At 40.3% G+C, this 22135-nt stretch overlaps 1 protein-coding gene across 1 annotated transcript in view; it reads right to left on the bottom strand.

Moving 5' to 3' along the window:
- The window catches only part of Piezo2 (piezo type mechanosensitive ion channel component 2), a 368900-nt gene that overhangs the window by 213231 nt on the left and 133534 nt on the right, over positions 1-22135 (bottom strand). Inside the window, exon 3 of the mRNA XM_028774207.1 lies at positions 17599-17724. Within this exon, the coding sequence (XP_028630040.1) occupies positions 17599-17724 (126 nt within the window). The remainder of the gene's footprint in view (positions 1-17598; positions 17725-22135) is intronic.

Here is a 22135-nt window from a genome sequence, read left to right as displayed (position 1 = left end):
TTTTAAACGTCTCACAGGAGTTGTAATTCCAGCTTCAATTAGTCATGTGACCTATTTGCATGGGAAGGTCATGTTTGCTACAGTCCTTTTCAGTCTGTACATTCTTATATGCTGTGTGTCCATGTTAGAATACAAGGGTTCCCCCAGACACACTAAGCAACAAACTGTTAGATATTTGCTTAAATCATGTATGCATAATTCAATCATGAAATGCATATATGCTTATCATTTATGAAGTCTTAAAATATTAGATTAGGATCATGGTTACTAACAGGCTCAGAAACGTCTTTCTAGATAAGATTAAAGAGCAATATCATTAGAAAAAAAGACTAATTTGATAAATTGAATAGCTCTTTAAACTGTAACATTTCCCTTTGTGCCTCAAGCAATATTTTGGCATCTACTTTTAGAAGTTCGCTAAATATATATTAAACTCGGAGTCAAGATCTGGCGTACAATATCTCGAAGATAAATTTTAAAAAAGAGAAAAGCAGAAGTCCTTTAGGGCATTGATCTCCTGACCCTAAAATAACAATATAGCAGTCCCTCCTATCCACAGTGTCACAGTCCATAAATTCAGTTATCTGTGTTTAGCAGTCATATCAAAAAGTCAAATGAAAAATTGCTAAAATGAACAATTCAGAAGCTTTAAAATATACCATGTTGTGAGTAATGCTATGTTGTACCCCCTGCTCTGCCCTTAGGACCACGAACCACCTCTTTGACCAATGTATCCATTCAGTATTTTAGCCACATATCAGTTACAAAGCTGCCATCTGTCCCCAAATTGGCCTTTATGCCATCACATTGTTCATTTTCAAGTATCTTTATTTTTACTAAATAATGGCCTCAAAGAACAAGAGCAACGAGGCTGGCAATGTTATTTCAGACCACTGTCTGCAATGTTTTATCATCAGTCACCATTGATGATCCCCTACTATGTTTAATTTGTAAGTTAAAGTTTACAAGGAGTATATGCATACAGATTAAAAACAGCACATGCTGGGTTTAGTACTCTCCATAGTTACAGACATTCTTTGAGGTTCTTAGAACACTGTAGGAAATTGTGTAGTCTGGACTGAATATGTGTTGCTGTCATGGCTATGGCTATAGCCAAGGACTGAACACTCAGACTCATGGGGATGGCAAAGCCTTTCCCAGATTAGGCTCAGGAAAATGACAAAGTCTCTTCTAGTCCTAAAGTGAATGTTGATAGTATGTGCAGAACATGTCTACCATAGTTCTCTTCCCCATACTGTCACAATGTTTACCACCTGTTGACAATATTTACTACTTGTTTACATAGTTCTCATCCCTATACCATCACAATGTAAGACTACTCCCTTACCGAGATGGTGCCTATGGAAACTAGTTAAGCCTGATTCTTGCTCAGTTGTCTGTAACAATCCTGCTTCCTTTTTTATCTACATGTAATGACTCTGAATTCTTGTTTAGCCATAGCCTGCCCCCATCCCATTTAATACACAACAAATATGCTGAGCTTCCAGATACTGAGGCTTCTCCATCAGAAACCAACAGCTTTTCTATGTGTACATGTATTTGTATTTTCTATATTCCCTCAATGGCTCAGTAAGGCCAATCTCTGGAGCTGTGTGTAGACATGGCAGAACACATTCCCTAAAATAACAGGAGTTATGGTATGTACTTTTGTATTTTTCACAGTGACTTAATTTATCTCAAAACTGAGATCATAAAGGACTTTATAATAGAAATTGAACCAAGTCTAGAAGTAAATGGAATACTACTACCTTGACAGAAGTTAGTTATTACTTTTATAGTTTGGTACCAAACTACACTTATGTACCATGGCTCACTCTAAAGTGAAGGTGATTGTGCTCACCTTGAGATGCTAGCTAGCTCATTGTGCTGTTACTGGCATTTGGACTCCTTTAAGACCTACACTTGCTACTTGACTGTGTGTTTTACAAGCTTAATCAGAGTATTTTCCAAGAAGAATCTCAACTTACATGTTTAAAAAAGGTTGGATGGGGGCAGAAAGAAACCTGACTGAGAGCTGCAAGAGAAAATAGCCCAGGCCCATGGAAAGGCAGACACATCAGAATTAACCATGGAAACTGTTAGAGCCAGAGATTTGGAAAGTTGTGTTACAAATCCTGAAAAGTGACAACTGCCAAACTCAGGATATTATACCCAATAAAACTATCTATTAAAATTGAAGAAGAAATGAAAATTTTCTATTACAAAAAAAGCACACTAAAGGAATATATTCCCAGAAAGTCAGCTGTACAGAGAATTCTAGAAGACATGCTTCAGATTGAAGAAATGTTTAGACAATCCAAAGAGGCAAGAGGGGGAAAAAACACAAAATACCAGAGCAGTTAATCAAAACAAGTCTAAGAAAACACCATAAAATAAACAAAGTTACAGGAATCAATACACATATTTTTAATAAATGACTCAAAATATGAATGATTCCACTTTACCAATAAAAGAACACAGATCCTCACTTGATTAAAACAGCAGGAGCCATCTTTTCTTCTGCCTCCAAGAAACACACCTCACTGTCAAAGACAGCGAATACCAGAGGATGGATGGGGAAAGGTACTCCAAGCAAATAGAAATAGGAAACTAGCAGGCCTACTTATTATAATATCAAACAAAATACAGTTCAAACTAAAACTAGTTGGAAGAAATGAAGTTCACTCCATACTCAAGACAATGTAACATTTCTAACCATGTATGCACCAAGCACAGGTACTCACAGCTTCATAAACTAGATGTAAATCCAACACAGCAATGGTGGAAAATTTCAGTGCCCCACTGTCACCAGTAGACAGGTCATCAAGACAAAAGATAACAACAGAGAAACATAGAGTTAAGGGAAACCATAAGCCAATGGACCTTTAAGACATCTATAGAACATAGCACCAAAACACTACAAAATTCACGCTCTTCTCAGCAACTCAAGGAAATCTCTCCAAAATAGAACACATATTATGCCATATAGCAAGCCTCAGCAAATCTAGGAAGATTTAAATAATTCCTTGTATTCTATCTAATCACAATGGAATAAAGTTAGATATCACCAGGGAGAGAAACTAGAGAAGGTACACAAACTTATAAAGATTAAACAATGTACTGTTCAACTATAAAGACGAAAAATTAGGAAGGAAATAAACAGTTCCTAGAATTTATAATGAAGATGACTGTACAACATAACAAATTCTACTATGGTACACAGTGAAGGCATGTATAAGAGAAACACTCATTGTCATAAGTCCTTACATCAAAAACTTTGAGATATATCAGATAGCTTAGTGATGCATTTAACTGCCTTGGAGAAACAAGAATGAACCAGACTCCAATGCAACAGGGATAAATACTTAAGACCAGAAGAGAAATGAAGTTGTTTCTTTGAAAAGAAGATAATAGTGAACAAACTCTTAGCTGAATTAACCGAAAGAAAGAGAGAAGACTAAAGGGAGACATTACAACAGATATCAATAAAATCCATTAAAAAAACTATTCTACTAAATATAACCAATCTAAAAGAAATGGATGAGTTTCTAGATGCATACTACTTACCAAAATTAACCCATGATGAATTAATTTTAATAGATCTTGATCTGGCAAATTTATGTTAGTTTGACACAAGCTAGAGTCATTTTGGAAAAGGGAACTTCATTAGAGAAAATGTCCACTCCAGACTGGTCTGTGGTGCTTCATTTTATTGATTGATGAGTGATGTAGGAAGGAACAGATCACTGTGGAGGTATCACATATGTGCTATTGGTCATGAGTGCAATGAGAAACAGGCTAGGCAAGCCATGGAAACTATGCCGTAAGCAGAACACATTCACAACCTCTCCATTAGCTTTAACCTCCAGCTTCCTGATTGAAGTTTCTGCCCTGACTTCACTGGATGAGGGGGTGTGACCTGGGAGTTATATAGTGAAATAAAACCTTTCCTTCCCAAGTTGTTTTTGGTCATGGTGTTTTATCACAGCAATAGAAAAGTAACTTAGGCAGACTTATACTCACAAATGAGATTGAAGCAATAATCAAAACTCTTCAAATGGTCACTGCAGAATTTTACCAGACCTTCCGAGAAGTCTTACCAGTAATAATATTCAAATTATTCCATAAAAATGAATAGAAAGGTGGCCCTCCAAACTCCTTTCATGAAGCCAGTAATACCCTGATACCAAAGCCAGATACTGTGTCCATTGGATACCCTGACAAATATAGACGGGGGGGGGGGGGGATCACAATAGACACATCCAAAAGATCATTTGTCATGATCAAGTTGAGGGAGCTGGAATGAGGAAGTGGCTGTAGATATGATCTAAATCCATTGTATACATGTAAAATAAACAAACTTTAAAAGATGCGTGAGTGTGCTTCCATCTGGATCAGAATGACTGTTGCTTGGATCATGGATGCTTTGTTCTTACTGTCATCTGTTGCTAGGACACAGATCATCCCATGAAGATCAGCAGGCCTCAGTCATCAAATCTTACCCCACTGAACTGCGTTTTAACAATAGCCCTGGGCTCTTCATTCGAGAAAATGACTTTCCTGGCAAGCATGATGATGCAGGCCTGGCATGTTAGCACTTGACTCCAGCTGTGATCCAGCTTCTAAAAACAAGATTCTAAAAGTGCCCATTTAGAAGTCAGGATTACAAACACGATTTCATTTTTGCTTGTTTCATTTTGTATTTATTTATTTATTTATTTATTTATTTATTTATTTACGTAATTATTTATTTTTACATCCCAATTACTACCCCATCTCCTGGTACCCCCTCACAAAAACAGTAAAAAGTAAAGAAGTTTGTGACAACAGTCACCAGTAGTTTCCTATGTGTGTACAAACATTTAAATGATAAGCCATTCAGTGAAGAACTATATATATATATATATATATATATATATATATATATATATATATATATATATATGCATGCTGCATGCTGCATGCTGCAATTTTATGTAATAATTTTAACATAATCTTATGTATTTTCATGTTCTACAATAGGACTCACCAAGAAACAATGAAATGTCTCTGAAAAATGAATGTGACAGTCTGAATTGTATAAGTAAGCCTTCCTGAGCCCTAAAATGTAAGAACAAGAGAACTGTCTTTCTAAACTGCCAAAGTCCTGCTTAGAGGGAAGACTGGTCTCATCTGAAAATGAACAGACCTCAGCTCTGCCGCATACATTGCTCTGCAGGAGGTCTGAAGAACACACAAGCTGACATTTTCTGGCACGTCATGACTATACTTAGCCCAGCCTTGTGGCTTCCATTATGCCCTTGAAATGTCCTTCAGTTGTACGGTAAATTGGAAACACACAGTTTTGGTTTTGTGCCCTCTGTCTATAATTTGAGTTTGAGTTTACTCCCATTCCACACAGATGCACCTTAGTGCTTTTATTGTAAATAATTTACACCAGAAATGCTGAATCACAAAACTGAGGTCAGGGAAATTGTTATTTAAGCAGACAAAATCAATCCCGAATCACTTCAGGCTTCATGTCCTGTGACTTATCTGACAAGAACCGGTGGGCTCGATGTGGGAGCTGATGAGTATTGGGGTGACTACTGCCAATCAGGAGCATCCCCTTCTCCCCGAACTTATGAACCTCCTTGTTGAAGCTCACTTTCCCTCTTGACCACCTTGATCTGCACAGACCAAAATGGCAATGGAAATTTCTTTTATGCAAAGAAAATAAATACCAAGAAATTCAATTTGGAAAATAATTTTAAAGAAAACTAAAATATGTTATGCATCTATTTCCTTCTGACCTGAAAAGACAAAAAAGACAACAAACAAACAAACAAACAAAACGATCGCCAGGAGCAGTGGGGGACAGCACTGGGAACAGAGTGCTTGAGGACAGGGTTTGGTTCATGGCAGCTGCTCTCATCCATAGCTCAGAGTTAAGCCTGGGTAGTGAGAATTATCACCAAACACTGGCCATGGGATGGAGGCCTCTCAGGTCCTTGAGAGGCTAGGGGAGGAGGACTGTCTTAAGTAGCATGGTAGAACTGTCTCAAAAATAAAAGTAACAGGAGGCTTGTGTGTAACAGCCGGTTCTGCCCCATGTTTGGGGGCCACTATGTCCTGGCCCGTTCTGCTGCTCCAGTCTGCGAATCAGGTCTAGCAAGAGCGTGAGTGGGGATGGAGTGGCAAGAGACGCAAAGAATGGAGACAAGACAGAGGGTCTGATCAAGTCTCCTTTATTGAAAGGAAATCCTGGGTATTTATACACTTTTCCACGTGCCTTGCCCTTGTGGACAAGCAGGGGAACACAGCTGAAGGCACTATGTCACGTGCCTTGTAGCGTGGCTACCACATGTGCCTTGCAGCTGGGGGCACTAAACAGCAAAATATGATATGTGAGAAAAACAAGATATTTATCAGAGTGTGCTCAGCTGTTGTGGGTTGTTGAAAACAAATCTCTTGTCAGGGTATATGGCTCGAGATGGCTGCAAAGACGATAGCCGATTTCTGCTAGGAGTCGGCTCCCAATACTTGTGGATATAAATCTCCCTCGTGTGCACAAGATCACAGGTTCAATACCAGCACTAGTTTTTCAAGGGAGTCACTGAAACTCACCTTTTCACAAGTCAACTTCCCATTACCAAAAAAAATGAATGAAGCATGAGAGTTGAGAGTTTGGACCCTCAATTCAATTGGGTCCTAGTGAGAGGACATAGAAAAGCAGTGCTCAGATAGGACAAGTGGGATGACTGGCTTGTCTGAGGACTGTTAGCATTCTGTCTAAACCCCACCCCACACAGTTACCTGGCAACAGCCAGGCTTGGCCCACTATAAAAGGGGCTACTTGCCCCCCTCCTCTCTCTCTCTCTCTCTCTCTCTCTCTCTCTCTCTCTCTCTCTCGCCTTTCTCTTGACCTCTTGCTCCTCTCTTGCCTCTTGCTTCTCCTTGTCCCCTCCCCCATTCCCCCTTCCCTCCCCCTTCTCCACGTGCTCATGGCCGGCCTTACTCTTTGCTTCTCTACTCTTTCTCTCTATTCTCTCTCTCTCTGACTCTACTACCCTCCTGGCTCCCCTCCACATGCCATGAATAAACTCTATTCTATACTATACTGGTGTGTGGCTGGTCCCTCAGGGGAAAGAGATGCTTTAGCATGGGCCGGCTGAAACATCCCCTTCCCCCATACATCACCACACACCCATAGAACATACTCTCTTTACCTCTTTATCTTTTTATAAACACATCAAGGACCCCACAGGCATCTGCCTGAGGGAGAGTGTTAAAGCATCCTGGAGAAGGACATGGCAACAGGACATGAAAGAAGGACATAGGAACAAAATGCAGATGGATATGAAAGGGGAATCTGAAGCATGCGGGACTTGGTAGTGGGAACCTGGATAAGAGCCACAAATGGAGAAAGACAGAAATACAGCTTCTCAAGGAGCCCTGGCTCTACACAAATGCAGTTGTGTGAGGTGGATCCCTCGTGGCCACTTCACATCCCATCAACCATCTGTCTATGTGTCCTTTGTAAAACCATCTAATGACAACTCAAGCCTTCTCCTGATACTCAACAGCTGTCTGTAAATGAGAGCAAACCAGTGAGGATGCTGCAAGATACCACCATAAACTGAGATACAAGTCTAACACATCTGGAATACAGTGAGCAATCATACCTGGGCAGTATCATCATGCTGATTTCGAGTAAAGCTTGAAACCAAAAAGATGATTTACAAACACATGCATGCATTCATGCTGTGTACACACACACACACACACACACACACACACACACACAGAGAGAGAGAGAGAGAGAGGGAGAGAGAGAGAGAGAGAGAGAGAGAGAGAGGAGGCAAACTAGGTATGAGGAAACATGAGACACAGTAATAGTAAAGGAAACAGAACCTACTGAATCGTCAATCTGGGTTGGGACTCTTCAATGTCATCTACTTTGGGATAAGTGATGACATTCAAGGAGAGAGATTCTGTGTCTAGACAGAACCCAAATCTAAGTTAAGACATCTCTGCCTTTGGTGGACTTAGAGATAGGTTCTATTAGGGTATAAACGTGATGTTTTCATTTTTTGGGATCTGTAGGATTTAACACCCAGCAGGTGTTTTAGTGGCTTCAGTAGGTTGTGACACTGTCACTGTGTCACTGTAGCTGAAATAGATGCTGGAAAAGAGGGATAATCTACCCATAGTACCAGTGGCTTTGGTCCATGAGTGGTTGGCTCCTATGCTTCTGTGTCACGGTGAGACAGATACCATGCCAGAGAGCATAACAGAGCGAAGCTGCTAACCATAGAGTAGCTGGGAAGCAGAGAGCTGGAAGGAAGCGGGGGGGTGGGGGGGGATGAAACAAGACTTTTCTTTCCAGAGTAAGCACTGAGTATGTACTTCCACAAAGGAGGCCCTATTCCTTCCCACCCCAACCCTACCCCTGGTGGTGTCACTGTGTTATGAATCCATCAGGAGCCTGATCCACAGGATCCAATCACTTCCCTAATGCCCATTCCATAGGAAGGAGTGGATTAAGTGGGTTACCTTTCATATCCAAACTACAAGAGTTAGCAAAAGAAAGAAGCTGTAGTCAGTCAGGCCTCAGCTACGAATTTGGCAAGACACCCTCAGCCACAAAGGACATTGGCCAGGCTGAGCAGGACATAGACAGTGAGGAGCTTCAGAATGATCTGATATCATAGCTGTCTCAAATACCCCTAAATCTGCTGGGTAACGGAAGGGTGATGCTATGTATATTTTAAAAACAGTCCCAGGAACCAGGAGCTCAGGGACTCATACTTCAAGAGATTTCTCACAGGAGGCACCAGCCCGTTCTTCTTGGTTGATTGCTTTACCTATTCAGGCATAATCTTTTTTTTTTCAATTATTTTCCCAGGATTCAACCCCAAAAGAAGTACAGACCGCAAGACCCTGGCTTATCAGCACATCGATATATGGTCATGGCGAGAGCCACAGACAAGGTATCAGGGAAAATGTGGCAGAGAGAAATGTAAGCATGGTTCATCTCATCAGACTGCAGATGGAAATACATCTGTACGTTTGAGGGGTCAAAGAAAATCACAACAGCCAATATTATCTGCCAAATAAACCATAAGCTCGTCACTTCTGACCACTAACGTTCCAACTAGTGTTACATACACCTACCTGTTGTCTGACCTAGCATAACTGCCAACATTTTTGCATTCTAATCTTATTCTCCAAAATATAAGTAACCAAAACCCAACTTCTCTATAAAAATTTCCCAGGAAGCTAAGCCTTAGAGCATATTAGAAAATGTACTCTGGAGTCCAGAGACTCACATTAGAGTTCTGGCTCTCCTCCCAGTGGAGTGGACCATCGTAACACGCTCTCTGTCTCTGGGCCCTATATTCTCCATCAGTGATAGGGCAGTAACACTCTACTGCAGCAACATATAATTTAATCATTTATTTAATCTCTCTAAGACACAGACAAAGGACTAGATAGGGTCATATAGGTGGTAGAGAGATAGTAGACTTGACACAGGACTGCTGGTTCCTTTTCCTCTTTCTCTAGTATTTTATAATATGGAAAAGCAAAGGCATGTTCATTATGTACTCCTCAGAGCTGAAGGCATGGGGTGGAGTGGCAAGCTCTGAGACAGATGAGAGATTGACAGGGGTCTAAAGAACACTGACGTCCATATCACACTCAGTGCAGGGGCTTTAGAGCAGGGGAGTGACTGTTTCCAAGTCACAGAAGAAGAGTAGAAAGTCCTGGAAATAGGACAAAGAGTTACTAAAGATATACATTCTTTGTGTGAGTGTGTGTGTGTGTGTGTACATAAAAAAAAAGCTCCAGTCATTATTTTTATTATCATCATTGTTATTATTTTAAAGACTGCAGGAATTCTAAAGTTTGGAATGTTTAAGTTGGGGTATTTTTTCTTTATCTTTTTATTAAAAGTTTTTCATTCTTTATATTTTGATCATAATCTTTTCCCTCCCCCAATTCCTCTCAGGTTCTCTCCACCTCTCTACCTACATAGCTTCCTACTTTTTCTCTCTCTCAAAACAAAAATACAGCCAGAAAACAACAAAAAGTGAAAATCAAAATAAACAAACTAAAAAAGAAAATTAGAAAGCAAAAATAACAAAACAAAACAAAAACTACATATGGGAGTGGGAAGATAAAGAGGGAAGTCTATCTGTGTTAGCAACTGCTCAAGGCCACGGAGCCTGCCTTGGAGTGTGGTTGATACGCTAAGAGATGGCATTAGAGAAAACTGACTTTCCCTTTCAAAGCAGGTATCAGTTGCAAACAGCTTCTTGGTTAGAGATGAGACTTTGTGTCTACCTCCCCTTCTCCATACTGGGACTTGGTCTGGTTTGAACCTGTGCAGATCTTGTATGTGCTGTCACAGTCTCTGTGAGTTCCTGTATGTATCAGTCCTGTTATGTTTGAAGACACTGTTCCTTTGCAGTCCTCCACCACATCTCCTGCATTGGTTCCTCAGCCTGAGTCCAGGACTTTGATGATGTCATCCTGTTTAGCATTTTTCACTGTCCTTAAATTGTCCAGTTATGGATCTCTATTAACTAAGATCTACTGTGAGACGCTTCCGTACTAAGGACTGAGTGGGGCACTGAGCTATGTATACACAGATATGTCACTAGTTCTTTGAAATTTTCACATAATGTGATTTGGGCATGTTCACAGTCTCTTCTGAAACCCATCTCCTCTCCCTTCTAACCACTGAGTTTTCCTTTTAGACTTTCTTCTCATCGAGGTTAATTTGTACTACCATAATATTCTTTGATATGTGACTTCCATCTGCAGTGTGGCTGACTTATCAGGGGCTACACTCTTAGAGAGAATGACCCTTCATTTCATGGCAGCCATCAAATGCCAGTCGTTACTTGGCTAGGGATGGAACTTCATGCCAAGCTCCCCTCTCCATTTTGACACTTGGTCTGTCTTGGGCTTGCACAAGTCTTGAGCACATACTATTTTCTTGAAGACATCTACCATCTCTGGCTGTTACACACTTTCTGCCCCCTCTTCCACACTGGAGATGGTCAGTCTATCTATCTATCTATCTATCTATCTATCTATCTATCTATCTATCTATCATCTATCTATCCATCCATCCCCTTTAGGGTTAAACATTCTGAGGTCTCCTATTCTCTGCACCTTGGCTAGCAGTGGATCTGTGGTGATCATCTTCTGCTAGTGGTCAAAACAGATGCCCTCTGAGGCATGAATCCTTGACATTACCTTTCAAACAGTCATCCCACTCTGCTATCTTCATCCCAGCCACACAACACAGAGGAGGTACAACCTCAAGTACAGCAGAATCAGTTCGAAGCAGAGGTGAGGACTGTCATGGAGAAGTGCGTAGTGACAGGCGAGAGTCATCGTTCCCTCATTTTATTAATGTGACTGTGCATATTTGGTCCTGAGTTCACTCTGGCATCTCGGCATCATTTATGATCTTAAGCAATGAGTATCTTCTTCTGTAGTGGTATCACAGTGGTTTTATATTTAATAAGCATGAACTTATAGTCACCCCCGCAGGGTAGGGATATGTCTGAAGATCTGATTAACTCAGCCTTCACAACAACTGACAGGAGAGCAAGTGCTTGCCAGTTTTTTTATGGAAAAACTGAGGCACAGAGAGGAGTAGCTCACAGCCGTCTACAATCACATTCCACAGTATAAATCCCCTTTGAAAACTTCTCATAGTAAGATGAGAAATCCGACTGGAAATGCTGCTCCATAAGTTAAACACTATTCGGTGAATACTTCTCCAACATAAATCAAGACACAGACAGACACAGCATGGGCCCCGGGGCTTCACCCTGAGGACTGTTTCGTTTCCACAGGGTGAACTCCTCACCTCACTTTTTTTTCCTGGGTGTGGTTTTTGACAACAAACGCCATATGCATTCATCTTACCAGGAGCAGCAAGTCTAGCAAATAGGAGTTGCAAAAGCTCTTTCTGTCCTAATTCCACCGAGTGAACTGATGACAAACTTGTCTTCCACTGGGATTGTCTCAGCTGCTACCCAGAAGGCCCTGAGAGATCCAAGCAAATGCATGGATGGAAATCAATTTGCCTCAGTCACCAGGGACTGAAGGGACCATCAGTCCTAGCACATCTGTTATTGCATGTGTGCTGAGAAGGTACATACATACCCACATGTTTCTAGACAAGTGCAGATAAGAGGAAGTTAGACCACAGTGCTGACCCTTGATAGGTGACCAAAGGTAGAGCCACAATTTTGTTGCAGGTTGGTATGTTTTTAAAGATTGTTTTACTGGGGCTCGGGGCAGGGGGAGCACCTGCAGTCTTCATCAGGAAAAGAAAATAACTGCCTGTAGCAGCTGAGTCAAGGAACAAATGGAGCAGGGGAGGGCAGGCAAGAAGGGCAAGATGGAAGTGCCAGGTCCTTCAAGATGCAAGTTATGCAAGTGTTCTGGCAGCTCTCCTAATGAGAGCCGGCAACAGAAAATGATGTCAATGCATAGCTTATAAGAAGCACGGTGTGTGACTTCCCTTGCGTTTTACCTCCCATTTCACTCATATTAACTCTTCCATCCATATTATTCACACATATAAAACAATTTAAAATTTTTCCTTTGGCATAGATTGATTTTCATCAGGACAGACCCATCAGATAACCACAACTCCTAGGATCCGGATGCAGCTAACAGGATTAAGGATTAGCAAAGTCCAAGTGAAGTTTGAAGCTGCATCATTGGCTAGCAAGTCCGTGAAGACTGGCACTAGGGAACCAAACATAGACAAAGGGCTCCTCTGTCCTCCATCCCACAAGCAGCAGGATGGGGTGATGTCATTGACCCACCGGTCTTACTGTCACAAACAGGTGTTTCATCAGTTGGATTTCGGCACTGAACATGGTCTGGGAACAGAAGAACATTCGAGGAAAACACTGAGGTCTTTCTCAGATGCTTACCCATGGCCCAAATAGCATAAACTCTTCAAACATGGAAAATAGATCTTAATGATCTGAGATGTTTAACCATTAGGGAACAGGAGGCCCAACTATGACCACAGCCATCAAATGACCTGAAGGAAATAGTTGCTCAATTGAAAAGACAAATGGGGAACAAGAGAAGACTATAGAGTGAACCCCAGTCACTTAAGTCTTTTGAGAGTAGAAATACCCAAAGTCCAACTGGAGGCTTAAAGGAAGAAGCTGTCCTAAATATCTGGTCAGTTAGAATTTCCAAAAGTGAGCGGAGTAGTAGAGACTCCCAACAGATCAGTGCTCAAGATTCCGGCTTGGAAACAACGCCACTGATGAGTACTTGACTAGCAAGTGTGGAGGTCCCGGGTTCAAGCCTCAGCTCAGGGTTGGAGAGTAGGTGCTGGGCTGGGTGTGTGGCTAAGATGTGTGACGTACGTGTGAGGGAGGAGGTGCTAGGTCTGGGTGTGTAACTGAGTTTTGTTACCTGTGTGGGGTATGTGGGTTCTAGGGCAAGGTGTACAGCTCAGATGTATCATGGCTTCCCTCAGCTCTCCTGTCCTCACAGAGCTGATTTTACCATTGCAGTTCCTGCCTCAGTGATTCCTGCACACTTGGCTCTGTATTTACACAAGGAAAAGACACCTCCAGGGGAGGAAGCAGAATAAACAGTCCTATGGGGCAAGGCTTGGTCAGCTAACTGGACCTGCCATTCTGTGCGTGCAATGATTTGAAAGGGCCCCTGGCTGGACAGAGCCTGACATGAAAGCTTCTACTCACTGCCTCAGTTGCTACAGATGCCAGCATAGACCACAGCTGTCCAGATGTATGGCCCTGCTAGTCCTAAAGACCTGCTGTGATAATTACACAGGACCATATGGAATATCCTCAATGAAGTAGAGCAAATCCTGTCTACATCGAGGAAAAAAAAAGAGGGGGACCAAAATACCATGATCTCTAGGGTCTTAGGCTAGAAGATGTACTGTGGGTAAGCTTCCATGATCAAAAATTCGATTGTATAGTTTTGAAACTAGAAAGTTTCTTCCAATTAAGAGCATGCCTTTGCTTTTGTACAGCAGAGGAACCCAGACTGGCCTGGCTTGGAAATTTCTCTGACACGACACCGCTACATATCTACCTCAGAGTCAGACACAGTGCTCCTGTGTAATAGGCAGTGACATAATCAAAACCAGATTCACAGTTATTTAAGTAGCATGGTTCTGACAGAATGAAAATATTTTAGTTACTGGAACAGCACGTTTGGGGGAGATTTACAGCTGTCTCCCCTGACCTACTGATTGCTTGCTTACCTACAGAAACACTGTTTGGGGGGAGGGTAGGGGACACACATGCTTGCACACACACACACACACACACACACACACACACACACAGAGAGAGAGAGAGAGAGAGAGAGAGAGAGAGAGAGAGAGAGAGAGATTATGTTTCAGTTTAGCACAATGGCACCTTTAAGAAATCTGCCAACCAGTAAAAAACTAAACGGTGGTGGCTTGGGAGAAAGAAAAAAAAAAAAACCTCTTCTCTGCTTCCAGTTAATATTCACTGGACTCCAGGGGAGGAGAGCTTTCAAGCGCTCAATATTTATAAATGCTACTGTTGTCCCCCAAACACATGTCTTGGATTCCTAAGAGAAGTCGGGGGCTTTTACCTTAATGGCGAGGGGGAATGAGTTTAAAATAGAGAAGCAACTCATTAAGAAAACAAAATTAAAATACAGAAGTGAACACTTGGTGGTCTTGGATTTGAACACCATTTGCTGGAGACAATTTCTTCTCCTTTACCAACATCCTGAAGACAGGGAATGTGTTCACCATGTGTGACATTGATGACCAAGAGGGAATCTGTTTTTTCATTTAAAATTTTGATTTTTGGAACTGGAGAGATGGCTTAGTGGTTAAGAGCACAGGCTGCTCTTCCAGAGGAGCTGAGTTCGAGTCCCAAAACCCACAGGTTAGCTCACAACTATCTATAACTCCAGTTCTAGGAAATCCAACACCCTCACACAGAAATACATGCAGGCAAAACACCAATGCACCCAAAATTAATTAATTAATTAGTCAATTAATTAATTGAAATGGGTCAGGCATGGTGGCACACACCTTTAATCCTAACACTAGGAAGACAGAGGTAGGTAGATATTTGTGAATTTGTGCCCAGCCTAGTCCAAGGAGCAAGTTCCAGGACAGCCAGGTTATCTTGAAAAAAAAAAACCAAATGGGGATGATGATGATGATGATGATGAGGAGGAGGAGGAGGAGGAGGATTTTTTATGTTTAAATCAAAGGTTAAATCAATCCCTGGTTTTGCTATCTGAAATTTACAGGCTTTGTGTTTGCAGCCCTGACAGTGAAAACATCACTCCATCTACTAGACAAACCATCACATCAGAATGGAAAGCCAATTCTAAATGAAAAGCCAGTATCCCTATTGCCCAGCCTCTCTATACTTTCAGGAGTTTCTATAATTTGATCATTAAACATTCTCTAGGCTTTCACCTCATCCATGCTGACCCTGGGCTCTAAACGAGCTGCAAAGCTCTGAAGTATGTGTGTCTCTTTTATCCCTATTCAAGAATGCATTAATATTAATGTTACACAGGAAACAGACCCAACACAAACCTACAGCACCTGATGAGCCAGCACTGGCCCAGGAAACAGCAGAATTTTTCAGAAGAAATTTATGACGTCTATAAATCCACCTTTAAGGTGCCTATGGTTGGAAGGAAATAACTCAGGTTTTTAAAAACTCAGTCTTTTACCTAGCCCTTTTCCTATTGGTTACTTCATCAAAAACACCGGAACTTCCCAATGGAACCTTGACTTTAATCCAAATAAGCTTCAAGTCAGAATTTAGTTTCGCTGAAACTAAAGTTTGATATTATGATTTCCATTTGTTGATTCATGCAAAGGAGAGTTCCATCTGGGACCATGAAGGAAAGGGAAGGGAGGATCTCTTTAGACTTTGATGTGCAGGTTATACAACGTGACTTACTGGCTAATACCAAATGCTTCTGATGAGGACACGGGAATAGTCTGGTGTTGAGAAGCCAAATGTTTAAGAAGTGCTATGAGAGGCAGCTCTAACCTACAGGAAAGAGGAAGGGAAAGAGGCCAGCCTGACAGCACTAAGGAAGTCTCTTCTCCTAAATCCTGGGAAACAGAGGCATGAATAGATGACCCAAAACAAGAACCAATGTGCATGCGTGCGTGTGTGCAGGCACGCACTTAAGTTGTCTACCCACACTTTATGAAAGAAAATACACAGAGTAAACACATAAATGTAAAGAGAAAGTTACATCTTCATTTCATGTTGCATTTTGTATCATTGCAGAATTATGGGAAAGCTCCAATGTAGGCAAATACATAAATACACAGAGTTAAAAAAGACAGTGAATTTCATTGTCTAAGCTAATGTACCTGATGGATCCTCTATATCTCTCAGCAACATGACAATATATGCAAAGGACAGTGGTGGATACCTCTCAATGGGTATGGGATGTGTTTAGGGATAAAGACTGTATTTTAAACAAGCATTCTGAATAACTGCATCAACTTTTGAATATGTAAAAAAAACTCTCTACATTGTACATTTAAGTTGGGTAGATTTTATGATATATAGATTACATACTAATTTAAAGAAAAACATCTACATCTTAAAATATAGATTTAAAATAAAACTACCATTTGGGTAGAGATTTCTATTAAAGGAATTTTGAACCTAATAAATCTTTAGTTCTGTACATGTCTAAGTGCTGTACATGGAAGGCTAATGAATAATTTATGACTGTAAAATCCATCACAGAGTCCTACACTGTATTTAAGTTAACACCCTTTGATGCCTGCAGAATTCTGTTCTTTTTATTTTATAAGGAATGCAATGTTTACTTCCCATCCCTTATACTTGCGCTCATGAAAGTTCAGGAAATTTCAAAGCCACAAATGGGTTCCTCAAAGAAAAACTGACAAGTCAAAAATGTTATTACAGTCTATTTCAAATATCTCAGAGTCTTTTAGTTTTAACTGAAAACACATGGACTAGATTCCACCTACTTAAATTGCTTATTTTTTCAAGAGACGAATACAAATTTTACTGAAACCAAAGTATGATTTTCTTTGGGAAGATAATAGCTAAGCAAAGAGTAAATATATTGACTTGCTCAGATCATAAGTTCATGATCTGAGTAAGACATTTGCTTCCTCATAAATACCAACTGAAAAATTCCCAGTTTGAAAATAAATGGTCTGCATTATGTCATTTCCCATAGACATAACAAACATTGCACTGTGGGTGTCACAATCCATGTACTATTGCTAATCTGTGCTCTCACAGATTGGAGGCCCTTGTCTTACGGCTGAGACCCATGGTTATGTTGTACAATTAAATAGGATCTCAATATCTAACAGAAGTTGAGGAACCATTGTTTGGTTCACGCCCTCCTTTTCCATGGCAAATCCTACATATAGACATACACACATATGTTACTCTATACTAGGTTGTTGAATGACCAAAATTCCAATGAATTCCATAGCACAATCATGTGACAGATTCATATTGTGTAACAATAGGCGGCTTCATTATGTGCACACAGGAGGGGAAGCACAAGGCTGGTACTCACAGTTGTAAGCGGGTGCGATGCGGTGCTGAGCTTCCAGGCTGGCCAGTGTGATGTGGAAGATGATATGAAGCAGCAGAAATGAGAGGCTGGTGATGCACAGGGACTGTAGCAACCGCCCTGTGTGTCCTGGGGAAGAAAGACCAGAGGGTGGTGAGGCAGTGTTCACATTGCTATCCAAAAGGAAGCTATAAGACTGCCACAAAAGTGAGGCAATGTAATTCTTATTTTGATTATAAACCTACAGACAAAAGACATTGTATTTCCTTTGCAATGCTATATAGTTGGCTTTACCCATTAAAATTCACTACAAAGGAAATCCTGGTTTCCTGTCTATTATAGGGCATATTAATTTGGATTACAAACAAATGCTGACTCAGAAAACTGTATAGAAAGACACTAAGACACTAGAAGGGACCTATAGCCCACTCCTAAAAAAAAAAAAAAAAAAAAAAAAAAAAGCTTAAGGAAGAAAAAGTAAGAAGTAGCCTAAAATGTTTTATGAAGTTATAAGTTCTATTTCAAAATTAAATAAGGACAAAGAAGAAAACTATAAATCAATTTCACTTGTAAACATACACATAAATTATAAGGAATGCTAACCATTGAAATAAAGTAAAATATAGCTTGTTCTATTTATCAAAATTTATTATGCAGAAACAAATGTGTTTGAAACAAGAAATCCATGTGAGATTCACATACTAATGAACTCATAACAGTTTTCTTGATACTGTAAAAGAAACATTTTATAATGTTAAAAAACACAAACGCATGAATGATTTCAAAGAAATAGCTAAGAAAACAACACAGGATGCAAGAAACTATCTTTAAATGTTGACTGCATAAGCATCTGTTATGGTGGGCTCTTAGACATCAACCCACGGATATCAGAGAATGAGCAAGGAATCCTAATGATATCACCACAAGGGCTGGTGGCGTCAAGAAGAAAGAAAAGGCCAAGTCTTAATGACAGGGATTACATGCCAATAGTATGTTCAAAAGGATTGCTTTCCAGATGATGAGTGTCTCTACATAATGTAAGTCAAGCCTACAGACCAACTGTGAGAGCAAATATGAAAATTCAGTAAGGGATTCAGATGCAAGATCATCTTACAAAAACTGATACATCCCACTACATCAGCAACTGCAAGGTACAAAATCAGATACAAGTTAGTTACCATTCAAAGCTGTTTTGTAATGATTTTGTAAACATGACAACTCTGCCCAGAGAGAATACAGTCATTTGATCAAACACTAATCTAGGTGCTGATGATAGTTTAAGAAGTCACAAAGTCACAAAGTCCAAAGTAAACCAAGGCTAACACAGAGTACTATCCTTTATCACTTGGACATCCCTATCTCAGAGAGTCAGGCTGTGTAACAGAAGGCAACAGAACTCTTCCTGTAATGCCTGTAATGAGGAGCTTCAGTCTGAAGGCCCATGAACTTGGGCTGCCCATCACTTCTCTTTGATGATCTACACTAAAGATTGTGGACTTTGTCAGCCAGTTCATACAAACAATTCTGTAAGCCAATTCCTTGAAATAAATCAAATGCAGAAAAACATGTGAGTCACATCTGTATAGATTTCTCATGGCATTACTACTTTTTTGACTGAATTTTGGCTAATAAAAAGGATTTAAGAATTAACAGAAAAGAATGTGTAAGACATTTTTGGGAGTATAAAAATTATATGAATGAATAAAGAGATAGGTTATATTCATAAAATAAATAGTGTATGGTAAAGATACAATTTGCCTTGAATTTGGTCTATAAATTCAATGAAATTTCAAATAAAATACCAGAAAAATACCCTAAAATTTCAAAAACCACATTTCAATATATATAAGAAAGGATGTTTTGAGGTTTTCAATAAACATTTTGAATGTATATTCAGAGTAAAACCATATCACCTGCAACATGAGTAAAGTGGCTCTCCAATAGTTAACAAAGCTTGGTGCCAGGAAAGAATAGATTGTACTTTCTCCCTCTGGAAAAATTGAGAAAGGTAGTGAGTGCCCAGTTTCCTCCATCCTGTGGGGTTCTAGCCTGGACAGTTTACTTCTGTCTCACCTCATCAAGAAACACTGAAGGAACAGGCCAATGGAAACCAACCAAAAACAGGTAAGGATGAAGAAAAGATTCAGTTCAACTGTGGTTCCCATTGCCAGCCATGGGCCCGAATAATAAGCCTACAGATGCTCCTAAAGAGACATACCAGGGACTCTTGCAATGTTTGTCACCTGAGTATGCCCTCAACCAGTTGAGGGCTCCCCTGAGTTGTCCATTCTCCCTTCTATAGACAATTTCCTGTACCTTCTTAGGCATGGCCTGCACTAGCTCTGACAGAAAGCATGCAGACATCAGTAGCAGGTTCCCATCTCAGAAACTAGTCTCTACTGGTTAGGGATCAGGAATGAAATTTTGTGTATGCAAGGACTCAGCACTATGAAAATAGGCTTTCAATTGCAAACCTGGCTCAGGGACACAGACAGCATAAGAACCTCAAGAAGGGATAATAGAGAGAGCAAGACCTCCCACAGCAAAGATTTACAAGACTTGGACTGTAGAACCAGTTTACTCTCCATGGTGTGTTGGGTCTCCATAGTGTTTCTTGTTGGGTTTTGATTTGTACTTTCTGCTTTCCTTTAAATCTGTCCATGAAGCCTGGGGAGGGTGACTACTTCCTGGAGTGTTAAAGTAATAAGCTTCAAAGAACACAAATAATCAAGGAAAATAATCAAACAACAAAACTCCATCAGTAGACCCCAAAGACAAGAAGTTTGAAAATCCTTACCAAAGAACATGAAAATACCAAGTCAAAGGTCAATGAGCTACAAGAAAACATAGAAGGAAAATTAAGTGAAATCAGCCAGCTTTCTATACAGAGGACATGGTTGTGGACTTACTCATGCTTGTGGACCGAGATGTGAGATCTCATCTACTGTACTAGCCCCATGCCTGCCTGCCATGCTCCCCAACATGACAGCTATGACCTGGAACCTTCTGGAACCATGAGCCCCAAATTAAAAACTTTCTTTTATAAGTTGCTTTGGTCACGGTATTTTTGTATCCCAAATTCTCAAAACTTAAAAAGTGTTAGGAACAAGCAAAAGAAACATATTTCAAGAACTACCGTTTCATTTTCAGACTCCATTTAATGATAGGGAGAAACTAAATTCAAAATCCCAGGCCCTAGAGAAGCTAGGAACATCATCATAGCTGTAGAGCCTCATCTGGGTCCAGCCATCTCAGGGAAAACTTCTCCATCTTGCTGGTAGGGTCAAACAAGTTTATGTCCTCAGGCCTAGGAGCAAACACCTATCCTACTTCTCCAAATGTTTTCTTAATTGTCTATTAACTGATAAAGAATATAGAAATTGCTGTTATCTAAACCAAGGTACTTAAGTTGTAAAAATATATAACTAATTGTCTGTTATGCTCTAATTAACTGCATGCAGCTGGCCCGCTCCTTTGTCCCCTTATTACACGGAGCTCCAGACAACAATGTCTAGGAGAATGAATTAAGGACCCCAAAGCCAGCTGTCCTGGATACAGCCCAGTCTCCAATAGGAACTCCCTTGTTTAACCTATAATGTCAAAATACAATTGGATAACAGCATCTCCCTCCAGCTCCCCACCTCAGTTTGTGCTCCCATCCTTTAAAATGTTGTACAGTCTCCCTTCTGGGACTCGGATCAGATACCAAACTGGCTGCCTCTGAGCACTCAGAAATAAAGCTTTCATTTTTATGCTTCTGTGTCTGAAGTGAGTTTTCTCGGCTTCTATCCTGAACCCAATAAAATAACAACAGTAAAATAGCTTCTCATACACTAGCTCTTCTAGAAGACCAATGGCATCAGAAGATTTTATCATTGGAAACCCAAATACCAGGAGCCACTGGATTGATACACTCGAAGACCTGATGAAAAACTATGGGCCAAGAACACTACATCCTCGAAAAGGTGAGACTATAACATTAAGGAAAGACAAAGACTTCTCCAGATTACCAAAAGTTGAGGAACTGTATGGACCTGCCTTTCATGAAATGCTAAAACAGTCTCTTCTGAAGGAATGAAAAGATGCTGGCCAAAGTTCCTTGAAAACATATGGATCCATAAAACTCACAGGCATAAGTAGGTACATAGGCAAACTGAGAATACTTGCAATGTTGTCATGATGGTGTGTAAATCAAATTTAACTCCCATGAATATTAATAGGATGTATTGAAAGTAAGTAGCTGCAACAACTAACTAAAGTACATCAGGTTGTAAAGATGTAAATTGTGACAATAATATGAGATGGAATATGAAGTCAAGGTATAGCTTTCTTATGTGATGAAAATAAAGTTGTGATTAGTATACAGTCAATTATTTTAAGTATAAGATACTTTATGTAACTTTCATGGTAGTCACAAAGCAAAAGCCGAGGCCTGAAGAGACAGCTCTGTGGTTAAGAGCACTTCCTACTCTTTCAGATGAACCAGGTTCTTCTCTTTCAGTGGACCCAGGTTCATTTCCCAGCACCCACATGGTGATGC

This window comes from Grammomys surdaster, unplaced genomic scaffold (assembly GCF_004785775.1).
Source record: "Grammomys surdaster isolate TR1022 unplaced genomic scaffold, NIH_TR_1.0 239, whole genome shotgun sequence".
NCBI lineage: Eukaryota > Metazoa > Chordata > Mammalia > Rodentia > Muridae > Grammomys > Grammomys surdaster.
Note: the sequence above shows the minus strand (reverse complement) of the source record. Positions and strands in the feature narration are given on the sequence as shown.